General features: G+C 41.9%; 2 protein-coding genes across 2 annotated transcripts; one reads left to right on the top strand and one right to left on the bottom strand.

Moving 5' to 3' along the window:
* Positions 1–8,928: 8,928 nt before the first annotated feature.
* On the top strand, positions 8,929–10,196 carry LOC311150552 (phosducin-like; the record flags this gene model as incomplete). Its single annotated transcript, XM_084188030.1, has 3 exons — positions 8,929–8,977; positions 9,304–9,437; positions 9,678–10,196. 3 exons carry the CDS (start codon positions 8,929–8,931, stop codon positions 10,194–10,196), a joined length of 702 nt encoding a protein of 233 aa, XP_084044156.1.
* A 527-nt stretch (positions 10,197–10,723) lies between these two features.
* On the bottom strand, positions 10,724–18,191 carry odr4 (odr-4 GPCR localization factor homolog). The gene is made up of 14 exons (XM_084188249.1): positions 18,119–18,191; positions 17,624–17,718; positions 17,030–17,176; positions 16,758–16,853; positions 16,525–16,631; positions 16,288–16,324; positions 16,014–16,157; positions 15,657–15,752; positions 15,516–15,572; positions 13,096–13,227; positions 12,832–12,916; positions 12,391–12,576; positions 11,718–11,849; positions 10,724–11,469 (listed from the first exon to the last, which is right to left on the bottom strand). The coding sequence occupies exons 2-14, from the start codon at positions 17,711–17,713 to the stop codon at positions 11,402–11,404; spliced, it is 1,377 nt and encodes a 458-aa protein (XP_084044375.1). The 5' UTR covers positions 17,714–17,718; positions 18,119–18,191; the 3' UTR covers positions 10,724–11,401.
* Positions 18,192–18,313: the final 122 nt, after the last annotated feature.

The following is an 18,313-nucleotide window of genomic DNA, read 5'->3' as shown; positions in this document are numbered from 1 at the left end:
GGTGTAGGTCTTTTATTCCGAGTTCTCTGGCCCACTGGTCGGCCTTCCATCCCAAAATTGGGCATTACTAATTGAGCTGTGGATGGCCCTAATGGTCTGAGCTAGGGCTTCAGCTTTTTCTTCCTCCTCCTAACTGGCTGTCTTGTTTCCCCATTTTATAGCTGGAATTCCTCTTGGTTTGTGTATCCTGTTCATTTTCCATGTCATGCCCCATATTTCACCTATTTTGGTTTCTCTGCCTATAGTGTCACAGTATGTTTTCCAGTACGTTCGTTGTGTTGTTGTTGTTCTTCTTCTAGCCTCTGCTCTTTTCCTTTGGTATGCAATCAGTTGGAGGATTCTGTGTGTGTGTGTGTGTGTTTGAGGGCTCTAAAGGCATTGTTTCTCTCTCATCGCCGTCTGGCATTGGTGGGTTTGTTGTTGGAATAGTCTTTTCGGCTGCTCTGATTAGCCCTTATGTAAGGGACTGGTTGTCCAGTTCACTGTCTCCTTGTTCTTTATGTGTTATGTGCATTACAATCCCCATTCCCCACACCAAATAATTTGTCCTATGTTTGTTCCCGCCACCTTTTCTAGCTCCGTCTGTGAGAGTGGGAGACATGGGTTGTAGATATTTACTACTGTTAGTGCCTCTGATTTCAATCAGACTTCTATACTAACATTCTTAATTTAATTGAACATTTAGTTGTCTGTGTGACAGGCCATTCCTGATCAAAGTTGCACACCCTCCCCCTTGTCCACTCTCTCTATCCTTCCTTATCCCCTCATATCCCATGATGTTAAAGTTTAATCTTGGTGATAGCCATGTGTTTCCTGGATACAGATTAGGTCTGGTTTCGTGTTGATTTCCTCTATATACATATTCAGTTCTTATCTGTTTGCTATTAGGCTTCTTGCATTCCATTGGAGGATGTGGAGGGTCATTATCCTGTGGTGTTGGAGTGTCTGGTCTGGGGTTTGGGTCAATGTTCTTCTAGGATTTGTGTTGAGTGTGCTCCTGTGCGTGAAGGCTTGTATTCTTCTACGACCTGTTTTATCATCTCAGTTCTGGCTTTGTCTAGATACCTCCCAGTAAAAGACAGGACTATCAGCCGTATCGTCTCAGTCCTGTTTTCGACAAGCCTAGTGCATGTTATTATTTATGTTAAAAGGCTCACAAAGGTCAGTTTATGTTACCTGTACTTGACAGTGGGGCTGCATGCTCTACTCTACGGACCACCTCTGCATATGACACACTTTCAGTCACCCTATACTGGAGCTTTCCATGACGGTACATTCACTCCCTGACCAATCACCTACTTAGTTTCTCATTAACATGGACAGATAGAGGAGTGATTCATGATAGTGATTTAACATTAAACATTAAATCATTATATCATTTGATAACACAGTGAGAAATCATAGCCTCCCTTATCTACTGTAAGAACCTCCCTTTGCTTCCTTCCACTACCATATAAGCCAGCCGGCTGGTATGCATCCAGACCCTAGGAAAACACTATGCAGATGCCATAGGAATACCTCACAAACCATTTACATAGGTCACAGGTTTCCTGTTACAAACCCACAAATCTGACACCCACAAGAGCTGGAGATTCCCACAAGTTAGCAGATGTAAAAAAATCATCAAAGGTCACACACCTACTACAGAAATAACATCAAAGGTATGACACTACAAGGTGCCACAGTACTATCATAATAACATCGGACCATCGTTTGTATGTGTATGTTTTGTATTGTTGATAAAATATCAAATAAAATATTATTTAAATATTATAATAACATCAGACCTTTTGATGACTTGTGACACCAGGAATTACAAATGAGACAAAGAAACATTCACGTAGATTGAATGAGTTTATGGGTTAGCACAGAAACCAAACAGAGTTAGGCAATGAGACGAAAACAACAGCTGTGGTCTGTCTTGTCATAGAAAAGTCACAGCTGTGTTTGAAAGAAGTAGAGAAAGGGAGAGCGAGTGAGTGAGAGAGAGAGAAAGAGAGGTAAACGGTAAAATAGACAATGAGGGAGAAATAAAAAAAGGAGTGTGTGAAAGAGAGACAGGTGGAAAGAGAGATTCCCACTGAGATGGGTGACTGCCATGCAGTGCTCTGTCAATCACCCAGGCCCTATCAGAAGATCATCAGCAGTTTACCAGCAGTTCATACACTGAACTGTGAGAACTGTGCCTGGCTGTGTAGACAAATGTATTACACACGTATTAGCTACACTCACAGCCGAGGCATCTCAAATTTCCTCATGCCGAAGCCTGAATAATTCTCAGTTGCCACATGACGTATCAAATATTGTCTCTGTGTGTTTGTGTGTCAATTACACACACCAGTGACACCTACTTTAGACACCTGTATGGGGAAGGTGACAGGATGGTGACAGTGTAAGGTAACTAGGCTATTCTGGTCAATACAAAAAATCAACAAAGAAATACTTGAGGTTAATGTGTGTATCCTGGAAATCAACCAGGATGTGACATATAATTCAAATGCGTTACGATATGATTATCAACAATTTGTATACTTTCAAGACAATCTGGGGTCCTCATTCAGATAGACTAAAACTGACCCTGACACACAATTTGTTCAAACAGAATAGACATAGAAAAGTCCTGTAGAATGATAAGAACTGGTTGATATCATCAAAGACAGAGCAGTCTGTTTTTGATACAGACCACCACAAGACAACTGTATGTATTCTCTGAGTGTGTGACCCTGATGAGTTCATGGTTCAAAGGGACAAAGACAAGCAACAAGAGAAAAAATGTAAGATGTGTCAGTATACATTTAGTGTCTTCTTTACATTATTATATTTTTAATTTGAGTCATTTAGCAGACACTCTTATCCAGAGCGACTTACAATTAGTGCATTCATCTTAAGATAGCTAGGTGAGACAACAACACATCACTAGTATCAAGTACATTTTCCCTCAAGTATTTATCAGCAAAGTCAGTGCTAATAGGACAAGAGAAAGATAAGTTAATTATTTGGGGAGGGGGGGTCGGAGGCGCCTTGAGAGTTATTTATGATACTCTTTTAAAGAGGTAGGGCTTCTTTACATCTTATCAATGTCGCTTCTTGCAGGAAGTGCAGAGGACAGAGTGAGAACCCCCCAAAATAATGTAATGTAACCTACATTACACTAAGGGTTGTATAAGGCAATGAGCTATTTTCTATGCAGAAAATCACAATGTCTAACCACAAAAATCTGATTATGAAGTAGGTAATTTACTCATTTAACATTTATTTGCTAAATTATGTAATATGTCAAATCTGTTATATTAAATTATACTACAGTGTTTTTAGAAAGCTAGTATGAAAAACCCAAACAGATGTGCTTAGCTTCCACTGACAATGTTTTGGAAGGCTTCCCCATAGTAACTTTCCACCCGCCTCTTTTCCACATCTGTTTCAGATATTATAACAGCAACATGCCGGTAAGTAATCATCCTGTATGAAAACCATCTGTCATTCTGTCATGTGTATACAGACGTTTGTCCAGGTCTGAAAGAGCAGGTCCCAAGACAGTGTGAAATAATGATCAGTATCCACACAACTGTTTTTAATCAATCAATACAACTTCTGCTATTTATGTTTGGCAGCAGTATTGGGTTTGGTTTGAATTGATGCCAAATATACATATTTTTTTATTTCAAATCATTTCTGTGCGTGAGGATTACGTCTGGTCTTAGTCATGATGTAATCGTCATTGTCTCGACAACCATATAGATCCCATTCACTATGTGAGTCACAACAAACGTGAGGGCAAAAGTTTAAACCAACAGAATCTCTCATAAATATGACTGGGTGGGAGTTCGGTAAAACCTGATATGAATCATATGGTCTAGGAAGGAAGTTCAATCTGAATTAAGATTTAGGATTAGTTAAATTCATCATATAATTAACTATGCTATTTGTTTTGCCCTGCAATGTATGTGTGATACTGTGATTTAAAGAATGATTGGAAAATCATTTTCAGAGGCCTAACAAAACACGTGCTTACTGACTGAATATATAATTATTCTATTCTAATATAGGATTCATTCATTTCCCATGATACACAATAACATCTAGTCACACACCCCATGCAATCAATCACAGTCCAAAAGAGGAAACAGCTCTTTTCATTTCAAAATCTTTCCATTATCACCAATATTCATTATCTTCAATAGATTTCAATAGCAAACAATGAAACAAAAGTCCAGCAGCATCCATGCACCTCTGGTTCCCATTGACTCATAGCCACCATGCACCAGTCCAATGCCAGTTATGCTACTTACACCAATGCCAGTTATGCTACTTACAAAAAAAGACATACCAAACATTTGATTTCATAAAACATCCCCATTTAAATTCAGTCTCACTGAGTCTGTGAATCACCAGGGACTCTACAAGATTAATCACCGCTGTCTGTATGGAGTAGCATAACCTATTATTTTAAACTCTGTCACCTTGATATGTTATGCTACTCCATACAAACAGTGGTGATTAATCTTGTAGAGTCCTTGGTGATTCACAGACTCAGTGAGACTGAATTTATATGGGGATGTTTTATGAAATCAAACGTTTGGTCTGTCTTTTTTTGCTCAACTTCCTGGATTCAGTATGTGTTATGCTTGGAGTTGGACACAAAATAGCAGGAGTGAAAAGTTCCATGTCGGCTGTTCTGGGGTGAGGTTAGAAAACGGAGGTTGCCAAAGGTTGCCATGGTGATTGTGTAGCTTTTTGCCATGTCCAATTTGTGAGTGAATCAAACTACGCTTTAATGAGTTACTAGAATATAAAATCATGGTAGTGTTTGCCCAAATTTCCCAACGTGAAAACTATGGCCAGCAAGAGAGTTGTAGCAGGCCTAATCATTGTAGCCTGGTCCCAGATCTGTTAATGCGGTCTTGCCAACCCCTATGGTAAACATGTTTTGGGACCAGGTTATCTTGACCTTGTATGAACCCTTTCTGGATGTGGTCTGACTGCGTGCTTCTCAAATGTTTGCAGAATGTTTGCTTATTTTACATCAACAGTGCTGCAGTGACACAACCAGAGAGGATTATTTGGTTGTGTCTGTTTGTCAGATGAAAATAAACTATTGTGACGTATTCAGTCGGGGGCTGCGTTGCCAATATTATGCTTTTGTAACACACTCTATACTACGCATGAGAACATATCCTCGTCTTCTATGACTGACCCATGTCACTGGTGGCAAGTTTTCCCTTTCATGGCCCTGGCAAGTTGTGTCTTGACTCTGTAGTCATTATTGTCATATTGTGCAGGTATCTCATAGCAACATGAAGGAAATATATAACAAGCCTTAACAAGATATTGACATAACTTAACTTCTGCATTCGCCACCGAGCATGCTGTACAGATGCCTTTGTTCAGCTTTACACCCCAGGCTGATTTTGTATCAGAATCCATTACCCCTATTATAAAGCATTCAGGGTTCAAACTTATCCCAGCTCTACTTGCAATCATTGTTTTTTAAACTATTGTTTTTGACGCTTTCGCCACCTAGTGGAGGGGTTCATGGGAGAGGGTTGGATTCTCTGCTCATGCAATACATTCACTTGTCTTTGTGGGCACTCCTAGGGCCCCTATGATGAAAAGTGGAACATTCCTGAACTGTGCGGGCTGTTTGGATTTCTGGTCTGGCTATGAGGTCAGAGAGAGGGGGGTGCAGCGTCATTTCCCATATTCCCCTCATGGGAGTGTCTTTCCACTGCTGAGTAACACATACCCAGTATGTCACCTTCACTTTTTCACGGCAGAAGGGGTGACAAAGTAAAAAATTGGGAAATTCCCTTAAAACATCACAGTGCTTTCAATTAGATTTCTATATCCTGCATTCCTGAACTTTCTTATCTTTCGCAACTCAAGAGGCATAAATCCTGTATGTGACTGAGCCAGGTACTTACTGTGTTGTAGGTGATAAAAGAGGGAGAGAGAGAGAGAGAGATAAATATTTTTTGCTTTGCATTTGTACGAAAAGCATGCCTTGAAACGGCAACTTGTAATCTAATAATAATAATAATAATAATAATAATCTACATGCCATGCCTTTGGTATCAGCCATTTCACAAAATGCATGGAATGTTCATGGATTCCCACTTGCTTATATAAACTGGGTGCAATAAAGGCCAGACAATTTCCTGTTTTCCATTCTAGATATTGCAAGTGAGACTGACGGACAAGCCTCCCCTAGCTGACCATTTCAACAGAATTTTATCTCCACCTAGTGTTGACTATTGCTCTGGTCATCTGAAATGATTGGTTTCAGATTTTATTTACCTTAATCACCTGAATCTGAACCCTAATCCCAGACTAATGAAACATGGTCCTTACGCCTATCAGAACCCAGTGACGCACAACACACACTGTAAGACCCTATAAGCCTTTAAAACCTATGGATATACGCATGCAGCCAATCTGAGGTAGTCATGTTCTTGCATAGTGTACAATAGGCCTCCATGATGTAATGTCCGCAGATTGAAGATTATGAATGGATGTGGCCCATACTGCAAAACAGTTCAATGACAATGCATGTCTTGCATATCACATACATTGAGAAAAAGTGCACATCACAAATTGACAAAAAATCATCTACACCCCTAAGCAACCCCTCTGTTGCTCTCTCCATGTCACTCTCCCACACACAGATACTTTTCTCTGAGCAGGTCTAATTCCTAAGCCTATTATACACGTCACCATAGGACTTGGGAGAGATGTCACTATGATGATATCTATAATTAATTAATGTCTAATTCCACACAGCCTTCCCCAGCTGTCTTCAGAAGAAACCCATAACTACGCATCAGCAACAACAAACCTGGTCAGGACTCTAAGGAGACTCACCTGCGGGAAGGAAGTGCAGCTAACCATACAGGTAAGCATCACTGCTGCTATCATTTAATAATTCATTAATATTGATTCTACTTGACAAAGCAGTGAAAGATGTGGTCTAATTCTCCACTGGGATTGAAGAAGATAAATTAGTAATGAAAGATTTGATCAAATCTGAAGTGATCATCCATAATGTTAGAATATACATGTGGAAAACATGCTATGCTGCTTCTGTAGAGTGAGTCAGATTTCAACATTTCAAGGTCATGTCACCAGAGCAATATAAGACAACGTCAGGTGTCCATAATCAGAATTCATGGCAACATCATGGGAACCACTGAAATGTTTTGCTTGTGCATGTACTGTATACATAAAGACTATTCTGTAACTTACTGTAGGACAACACAAACTTGGGGGACAAATGAGGGACAGTGCCTACAGTACTGGGAGTTTACCTTGGACACAATGATGACGTACAAGACAAACCAAAATACACTGAACAAAAATATAAACGCAACAATTACAGTTCATATAAGGAAATCAGTCAATTGAAATGAATTCATTAGGCCCTAATCTATTGATTTCACACGACTCGGAATACAGATATGCCTCTGTTGGTCACAGATACCTTTAATAAAGGTAGGGGCATGGATCAGAAAACCAGTCAGTATCTGGTGTGACCACCATTTGCCTCATGCAGCGCGACACATCTCCTTCGCATAGAGTTGATCAGGCTGTTGATTGTGGCCTGTGGAATGTTGTCTCACTCCTTTTCAATGGCTGTGAGAAGTTGCTGGATATTGGCAGGAACTGGAACATGCTGTCGTACGCGTCGATCCAGAGCATCCCAAACATGCTCAATGGGTGAAATGTCTGGTGAGTATGTAGGCCATAGAAGAACAGGGACATTTTCAGCTTCCAGGACTTTGTACAGATCCTTGCGACATGGGGCTGTGCATTATCATGCTGAAACATGAGGTGATGGCGGCGGATGAATGGCACGACAATGGGCCTCAAATTGCCATCGATAAAATGCAATTGTGTTCGTTGTCCGTAGCATATGCCTGCCCATACCATAACCCCACCGCCACCATGGGGGCACTCTGTTCACAATGTTGATATCAGCAAACCACTCGCCCACACAACACCATACACGCTGTCTGCAATCTGCCCGGTACAGTTGAAACCCGGGATTCATCCATGAAGAGCACACTTCTCCAGCGTGACAGCGACCATCGAAGGTGAGCATTTGCCCACTGAAGTCGGTTACAACTACAGTCAGGTCAAGACGACGAGCACACAGATGAGCTTCCCTGAGACGGTTTATGACAGTTGGCTGGTCTCAGACGATCCCGCAGGTGAAGAAGCCGGATGTGTAGGTCCTGGGCTGGGCGTGGTTACACGTGGTCTGTGGTTGTTTGGCCGGTTGGACGTAGTGCCAAATCCTCTAAAACGACATTGGAGGCGGCTTATGGTAGAGAAATTAATATTAAATTCTCTGGCAACCACTCTGGATGACATTCCTGCAGCATTGTGTTGTGTGAAAAAACTATTGTATTATCATCAAAGTTAAGGTTTTATTTTTAGCTGTTTAGAAATTATGGAGTTCATTCTGTATTACGGTGGCCCTAAGGGCCAAAGTAGCTTTTCAAATTGAGTGACAGCGCGCACAGAAAGCCAATGAGGAAGGTTTCCGGTTAAACAGATGTTGTATTGTAGTTGCTGTAATGTTGAAGAGGGAGAAGGAGAGATTTTGGGGTTTCTGTGGGTTCACATTGTCATCTTTATGTCCCAGCTGTCTTACACACGTAGGCCCACTAAGACCCATGCATTAACACGGTCTTAGAAAACCCTAAGTATTAGACCTAATCATAATCTGATAATACTGCATCAACCTGGATCCCTCTGAATGTCTCTGACAGTCACAACATGCTGCAGTGTACAGCACACAACCCAGACACCGATGTACCAATGCAATGCTACAGTTTTGTTACAAGCCAGTCTCTTTGGCGAAATGGTGATAAGAAAATGGTTTTCATTGATAATCTTTATGGTTTTGTCTCTTCATTCATTAAGTTCAGTATGTCAAGCTCAACACCAGCTGAAGATGAGGTGCCAGCAATCCAAACAGGTGACACGTCATCAACTATCAACCCTTTTAGTAAACTCTTTATTAAGCCCACTGTTTATCATCCAAACTTCAATTGAAATGAGAGTGAAGTCTGTATAAACTCTCTTTCTGATGCACAGACCTTTCTCTGTAAACCTCTGTTCTTGTTTTAACCTGTTGATCGACCCCTCTCAATCCATAGAATTACATATAGAACACTAGAATGGACATTGACGTTTGTAATGTTTCCTGGCCAAAATGGCTGCCGTTATCAGCACATTCTAGAGATGTAGTTAAATGACATCAGCCTCTCTAGCGTATTATACATGTCTCAATTCCTGTACAAGGCCCCAAAGGTGTGATTAATGACTGGAGGAAGTTCAAGTGTGAGGACCAGGACACCCCTCCCAGCAAGAAGGAGCTCCTCAGACAGATATCCAACCCCCAGAGCGACGACATCCACGACAGACTCAACCGGAAGGTCAGTCAGCGTTCAAACACAACCACACGGTCAGACAATAAGAGACTCGACCACAGAGGGAGGCACAAGTCTAGCAAACTCTTGAGAATCAAGATGTGTTTACTTGACCTATTTTAACCCATAGAAATAAAACGACTAGAAGGGAGATTTCCATTCAAGTCAATTCTACTTCTATGTTTCAGCCCCCATACATAATACATAAGCCTTGACTCAGCTCCTATCATAACTTTTTCTTAACAGATGAGTGTCCAGGAGTACGAGATGATCGCAGAGGAGGATGAGAAGTGCCTGCGCAAGTACCGCAAGCAGTGCATGAAGGAGATGCACGAGCGCTTCAGCTTTGGGCCTACGTTTGACAGCGTGGTGGAGCTGGACAACGGCGAGTCCTTCCTGGAGGTCATTGAGAATGAGCACCGGCTCACCCTGGTGGTCGTCCACATCTACAAGGACGGGGTCAAAGGTTGCGAGGCGCTCAACTCCTGCCTGGACTGCCTGGCCACTGAGTACCCCAGTGTCAAGTTCTGCCGCATCCGGGCGGCCGCAACGGGCGCCGGCGAGCGCTTCTCAGACGACGTGCTGCCCACCATGCTGGTTTACAAGGCAGGGGAGCTGCTAGGGAACTTCCTGTCCATGACACAGCACCTCAGCGAGGAGTTCTTCGCCACCGATATCGAGGCGTTCCTCAATGAGTACGGCCTCCTGCCCGAGAAGGAGTTTGCGGCCTGTCCTGAGGAGGAGGCAGGTGTGGAGGTGGAGTAAGGTTTTTTTATAGGGAGTCAGTGACAGAGTGCACATTTCTGGACCCATTAGCCTACTAGGCTACTGTAAATGCAATATTTTTAACAGCCTCCAGTCAGCTTCAGTTTATCACAGGCAGTGTCCATTAACATGATTTCAGACAGACATTATTAGCTCAATATGTGTATCATTATAAAATGCTTTTCTTTCTTTTCGTTTTAACCATTGTATTGGTGTATGATTGATAAGTATATGACATTGCAATCTTTGTAAAAGGTTGTATTGGCGTCACAATATATGATCCTGCGGTTGGAGTAATGAACCCCATTTTATGGCTTGGGCTTGTTTATCACTATTGACCCAATGTCATCGCATTTTATGCTATATTTTCATGATGTTTGAAATCAAAAGGGTTAAAGTGATAACCCCCAGTCACTCATTAAAAGCAGAATTTCCCCATGGAAGTGGTGGTTGGTTTCTCTGTCTAATTGTTTTAACACTATTAACTAACAGCATTTAACATGAATAGAACACACACCAAAAGTTAGTTACTTTGAATGGACTTCTTTATTCTGGTCAATTATGTCATAGATGAATCCATAAAATACAGGCCTGAACCATCCTTTGGGAGGATCAAAGCATAAAATATGCCCATCATACCAAGCATAACCATACAAGACCATACTGTAGGCCTAAGTAATTGCAAAATACTATATTGAATACAGACGCTCTAAGCTCTTCTGATGCATATCCGTTGTGCCAGCAATGTGGGTGAGGAGAGGTCCGATACACGTGGGTGGCCTGAGGCACGAGGCAATATGTGAGGACAGAGCGGAAGGTTTATGGTTGGCACACATCAGAATATCTGATGATGACTGAATGAACTGAACAACAATTAGAGGGTCCATTTTCCCCATATGGAGGGAATTTTGAATATATGCCATTGGACATACACTTACTGCAAGACATTACATAATACGCTATACACACGTTTCTCTGTGTAACCTTTTACAACTGAAACAATAAATCAAAACAAATTGTTTACAATTCTGCTTTACAATTCATATGAAAATAAATGTTGAATTATCAATAGAAAACATACAGTTTGCATTTGCTTTTATAATAACCATGTCAACTCAATTTCATGAAAATAAAATCAAGCGATTAAGACCCTCCGCATAGCAACCAGCTCTTGTAGTGTGTGTATGTATCCTGTGCATCCACCATTAGTCGCTCAGGTAGAGCAGCGAGGTGCCTGTGGCTAGGACAGCGACTGCGACTGCCATGGCAACACCTACACAATGACACAATGGTATCCGGGTGAGTCAAGAGAACGCTATGCTACATACCTGATGCTGAGTCATAGTTTGGGTTAGGAATGTGTCACGAGAGGTGGTAAATGGTTCACATAATAGGCACAAAGCTATCGACACATCCTGTACATGCCTTTACATATGATAGAGCCAGGAGTTTTTCCTGATCATTGTACCTTCTGATTTCTGATGAAATGGCTGTTTGAAGAGAGTATTTAAAAGGACATACCAGCGTAATACGTTTTGTGGCTTTTGGGGGCTTCAGTGGGCTCTTCAGAGGGTGTCTTAGGACGAGCGTCAACAGTAGATTCAGCCTTCAGGTTCTTCTGAACAACCATGTTCTTTAGGTCAATCGTAGGAGCTTCAGAATATTAGACATTTTCACCATACAATGTCAACCTTACACTCAATTGAAGACAAATAGTAGTATGGAAAGTATAGAAAATGTAGATTCAAAACTCAGTTCAGGAAGCTAAAATAATCCATATAATATAACCGCTTAACCAACATACCAAGAAAATAGCATTTGTTTGAGGAATAATAATTATGAGTAATGACAATCATAAACTATGGGTCTTTCCTCACATGCATGACCAAATGGAAACAGTTGACAATGAGGTTTCCCCACAACATTGTGTGTCCTGGTGGGGAATTATGTTTGGTCATGCAGGTGAGTAAAGAAATATACATTCTTTCAGTGTGATTGTATGCATCTCAGGCTAGTGATTGCAACCCTGTTTCCTGTTGGAATACCTGTTTCATTCCTCATAGGGAGTAACTAACACTTACACAATGGGCTTTACTGACTCAAACCAGGTCACTGAAAGATTACAGTTGATACTGTAGTAGTCTACAGTTATGGCATCCTGCTACATTGACCCCTGGTTATTATGATAAACCACCTGGGACAGTCTCCTGGGAGGTGTCTATGCTGTCCTCGGGCGTCTCCCAGTCCAGCATCTCTTTGAGACGGTCACTCACATCGGACACACTCTCGTCAGGGAACATGTAGTCACACACACACAGGCTCATGCCGGGCACGGGGGCAAACACTCTGCGAGGGAGCACCTGCTGTACACCGACTGACCCTGCCGAAGAGAGGAGAGCAGAAAATCACTATGTACACTTAGCTAAAGATTTGATAGGAATAACTATGAGTCATTGTCATGCAGGAGAACAAGTGGGACAGCGAGTATAGCGACAACCAGTGAGTGGTCAACATTGCCACCTTGTGGTTGCTCTGCATAGCTTGCTAAGCACACTGACAGCACTGCAGTTCAGTTCTGTAATATTAACGATATTTCTCTAAACCCCAATGCTAAAGTATAGAACTAATACTGTGCCTTTGTCCTCTCCCTCCATTAAAATATCTTCCAGGAACATCTCCACTCTGCTAGACACCGTGTTGATGACATCTCTCTTGATGACCTATCAGGACAAGGCATGAGAAAAATGTGAAAGATCAAATGTATACGTATTTCCAATTAACCTTCAGTTGCTAAGAGCTGGATGGTGTGCAAGTTCTGGTTTAGAGAAAGTTCTGGTTGCCAATGTACTGTATGTGTGTGTGTGTGTGTGTGTGTGTGTGTGTGTGTGTTTTGCAGTACCTCTGTAGCGTGCTTGGCTCTTGGTTTGTTGCTGTGGAGGTAGGCCCTGCAGTGCACCATTCCCGTCAGGGTGAGAGACCCACTGCACACCTTCACAGACGCTGTCGACCTCTGCTCTGACTGGGGGTCCGCCTGAGGGACAGATGACCGGACATTATATACAGTGAGGGAAAAAAGTATTTGATCCCCTGCTGATTTTGTACGTTTGCCCACTGACATTTACATTTACGTCATTTAGCAGACGCTCTTATCCAGAGCGACTTACAAATTGGTCCATTCACCTTATAGCCAGTGGGATATAGCCAGATATTATTTAGATTTTTTTTTTTGGGGGGGGTGGGTTAAGCGGGCCAATGAAATGATCAGTCTATAATTTTAATGGTAGGTTTATTTGAACAGTGAGAGACAGAATAACAACAAAACAATCCAGAAAAACGCATGTCAAAAATGTTATAAATTGATTTGCATTTTAATGAGGGAAATAAGTATTTGACCCCCTCTCAATCAGAAAGATTTCTAGCTCCCAGGTGTCTTTTATACAGGTAACGAGCTGAGATTAGGAGCACACTCTTAAAGGGAGTGCTCCTAATCTCAGCTTGTTACCTGTATAAAAGACACCTGTCCACAGAAGCGATCAATCAGATTCCAAACTCTCCACCATGGCTAAGACCAAAGAGCTCTCCAAGGATGTCAGGGACAAGATTGTAGACCTACAGAAGGCTGGAATGGGCTACAAGACCATCGCCAAGCAGCTTGGTGAGAAGGTGACAACAGTTGGTGCAATTATTCGCAAATGGAAGAAACACAAAATAACTGTCAATCTCCCTCGGCCTGGGGCTCCATGCAAGATCTCACCTCGTGGAGTTGCAATGATCATGAGAACGGCGAGGAATCAGCCCAGAACTACACAGGAGGATCTTGTCAATGATCTCAAGGCAGCTGGGACCATAGTCACCAAGAAAACAATTGGTAACACACTACGCCGTGAAGGACTGAAATCCTGCAGCGCCCGCAAGGTCCCCCTGCTCAAGAAAGCACATATACAGGCCCCTCTGAAGATTGCCAATGAACATCTGAATGATTCAGAGGAGAACTGGGTGAAAGTGTTGTGGTCAGATGAGACCAAAATCAAGCTCTTTGGCATCAACTCAACTTGCCGTGTTTGGAGGAGGAGGAATGCTGCCTATGACCCCAAGAACACCATCCCCACCGTCAAACATGGAGGTGGAAACATTATGCTTTGGGGGTGTTTTTCTGCTAAGGGGACAGGATAACGTCACCGCATCAAAGGGACGATGGACGGGGCCATGTACCGTCAAATCTTGGGTGAGAACCTCCTTCCCTCAGCCAGGGCATTGAAAATGGACCATGGATGGGTATTCCAGCATGACAATGACCCAAAACACACGGCCAAGGCAACAAAGGAGTGGCTCAAGAAGAAGCACATTAAGGTCCTGGAGTGGCCTAGCAAGTCTCCAGACCTTAATCCCATAGAAAATCTGTGGAGGGAGCTGAAGGTTCGAGTAGCCAAACGTCAGCTTCGAAACCTTAATGACTTGGAGAAGATCTGCAAAGAGGAGTGGGACAAAATCCCTCCTGAGATGTGTGCAAACCTGGTGGCCAACTACAAGAAACGTCTGACCTCTGTGATTGCCAACAAGGGTTTTGCCACCAAGTACTAAGTCATGTTTTGCAGAGGGATCAAATACTTATTTCCCTCATTAAAATGAAAATCAATTCATAACATTTTTGACATGCGTCTCTCTGGATTTTTTTGTTGTTATTCTGTCTCTCACTGTTCAAATAAACCTACCATTAAAATTATAGACTGATCATGTCTTTGTCAGTGGGCAAACGTACAAAATCAGCAGGGGATCAAATACTTTTTTCCCTCACTGTACACACCATAGAAATAGAATGGGCTTGGAACCTCTAACCCTGGCAATTTGACTGGTAAACTAATGGATACACTCACAATGGCTGCCTGGTATTGTGATGTAATCATTTCCATTGTAATTTGGAATGTTCTATCAACTGATGCTGGATTGCCATGGTAATGAAGAACGCTCATTCAAATGATGCAAACTGATGTGGCTCATGCAATGTAATGTATTTTTTGTAATGTCAGTTGAGTTGACTCAACAAATCACAGCACAGTTTGAAGGGTACACTTCCTGCTTTTACTTCCTACGTTGCTCCTATGGGTACACTCGCAATGGCTGCCAGTCCAACCATTATGTCATAATTGACTTGAATGGGCACGTCTGTTCTTTTCATTCTATGATACACATACACGAAATTAGGCACACACTCACAAAAGCATAACACACACACAAACGCACACAAATCAACTTCAGCAGGGAAAAACTCTGAGCCCTAGCTATAGGCTACAAAAAATTCCCTACTAATGATATTCTTACCATCGGGATGAGGATCTGGGCTCGGAACGTCTGCTGAACAGCCTTTGCATTCTTTTTCTGAACAGAAAACAAAGACTTCTTAAAAGCAGTAATCGATTTCTATTAACTACATTGTGCCACCAAAAGGAACGCTGTGTTTACCTGCCCTGCCAGTAGCTCCACCTCACCAGGCATTGTTTTGCCATTGATGAGGCAAAGCCCATCTTCGATCTGCTTCGCCCATGTTTGAAGTCCCTCCTGAAAACACACAAACAAATTATTAGTTCCACTAGAACTGACATTTCAATCTACTGTCCTGTTTGAGAACGTCAAAAGGTCAAAGTGAGCTCTGCTAAAGAGGACCTCACCAGGCATTCCCTAAAATGTACTGTTATTAATCTCTCACATAGTGAGGTAATGCTGACAAGCTTAAGGGTGTTATAAGCATTCCTATGGAGCTTCATAAGGGTGCTATAACAATACATTTACAGGTAATAATATCCAATATAACCCACTCACCTTCATACACTTTTCCATGTCCTGTGGTAAGACATGCAGCTCTAACACAGGGAACACCAGGTCCAGTCCCACTGAGCATGTCAACACTGGCCAGGAAGTACACACACCCGACTGGTACTTCCAATCAGCAGGCTTGGCAGAACTCTGAAATCACCAACCAGAATGCAGTTAAGACTTGTAGTATTTTTCAAGGCTGAATATGAATACAGAAAAGAACAAGTACAGGAGACTTCACCGCTTTAAAAAGGCCATACTGTCACACCTATGAACTCACCTTGGGATCTCGAACATCAAATGTTCTGCAAACCACTCTGAGAGTATGGAGTTAAAGACATTTTCCAATGCTAAGGATTCGCCTTGTATTAAGCACACCACACAATTCGGCAAAGATGTCATCACATTTACTACGGACTATAGCGAAACCATTGTTCATCATTTATTGTCTTTGGGCAGCAAACCGATTATGCAATTGAGACCAATTTGACCTATCAGTTGGAGCAGTTAAGGATACTTCCTGGTTTTGGAGCAGATGTGAAGTGTGACCTTCTCTGTTACATCCTCCTCTGTGAGACTCCATAGCCGTCCCTTGGATATGTGCTTGTCCACTGCAAAGATCAACTGCAAAAGACACACTAGTTTAGAGGCCCACTTTCTATCAATGCAGTTACTGTTATTAATATGTATGATCTCTATACAAAGTAATACAAACATTATTGCCTCAGCTTTAGTTTATGTGTTGCTTACCCGTCTCAATGTATTTTGAGCCTCTTTGGACAGCTCAGGTGGGGTGACAAGAAACACACCAATAACTGACAAACCTCCCGGTAACATCCGGGAAACCTTCAGAAAACATACATTATTACATTATTATACATTATGACAGAGTGAGATTGAGATACAAGTGATAAAACTGTGTCATGTTATGTGAACCAACTGTAAGACCTAACATTTTCATTTTAAAAGTTGAATTATTATTATTATTATTAAATATAAAATGCACTATTATCCTTATCTACCTGTCTGGCATGCTCAGTGACCCACTCCACATCTAGGTGGTCCAGTGAGTTCCCAGCTCTCCTGCTGACAGACGGAGACCCCTGTCCCGCTGCGTCCTTCTGAGGTGTCCTCACAGCCAGCACCACAAAGTCTCTCTGGGATGAACTCTGCCAAACGAGACAAGAATGTCCTACTTAGGACCAGGAGTTTTTCCTAGTCACGTGACCTGAATAGCAAAAACTCAGGGCCCTCTGGAAAAAGTACCCTATTTTTTGTCAAATCGGGTTGTTAAGGAAAACACCTGGGTAGTTTTCAGTAGACACCAAACAGAAGAAAAAAAAACAGACTAAAATCTGGGGTGTATTCATTTAGACAAAGACCATAGCAAACAGTTGGACATTTTTTTGCAACGGAAACCGTTTACTCCAAACTAAAAAAGTTTTAAAAGAAAAATGAGAGTTTCTATTGGACAAATTCAGATAGGTCCCTCCCTGTTTGTTTCCGTTTGGTTCTGTAGGTTCCTAGTGAATATACCCCTTGCAAAACGTTTTGCTACAGTGTGTACTTATGCAATGAATGATAGGAGCCTGGTTTGTTGAGTGAGTGAACCTTACCTGGCCAATGAGAAGTCCTGTGACACAAGATGCACAGAGATTGGACAGATATTTCTCCACCACATCCTCCACTATGTAGCCTCTGCCCATTCTGACTATAGGATAAAGAGGTGAAAGGCAGTGACTGCACATTAGCTTTCTCTTCCATCAAGAAGGTTTCAAATGATGCTCTGCAATGTTATATTCAGAAGCAAGCACGACATTTTTCTAAATAGCACTGTAGAGTATTTCAAATTAGTAGTGAATTGGTTTCACAGAACAACTTGTTGACACAGAAGCTAACGTAGCTAGCTAACGTTACCGTTAGTTAGCTATATCTTTCACCACAGCTGTTAGCTAGCTAGCTAGCTCGCTAGTTAGCTCAGTCTGGCTCAGTGGCTGGATAACTGGGTTTTCAAACCCAAATCCTAGAGGTTTGATAACCGCAGTTTTGTAAGCTTATAAGTTAATTTTAAATTCACTAAAATGTAGGCTTAAATTCATTGTTATAGCTACCTGATTGACGCGAGTGGTTACTTCATGAACAGTTCCAGCAGCAGACGAATGTTGATACGTGTGACGCCGCTTGAATAATACGTCACTGCACCCGAGGAAGATGATTGGACCATAGAATCAGAGCTACTTCTGATTGGACAATACTCAATCCCCATAACGTTTTCTGTCGCTTATTGATAAGGTTGGTTTCGGTAC

This window comes from Coregonus lavaretus, assembly GCF_964263955.1.
Source record: "Coregonus lavaretus genome assembly, chromosome: 23".
NCBI lineage: Eukaryota > Metazoa > Chordata > Actinopteri > Salmoniformes > Salmonidae > Coregonus > Coregonus lavaretus.
Note: the sequence above shows the minus strand (reverse complement) of the source record. Positions and strands in the feature narration are given on the sequence as shown.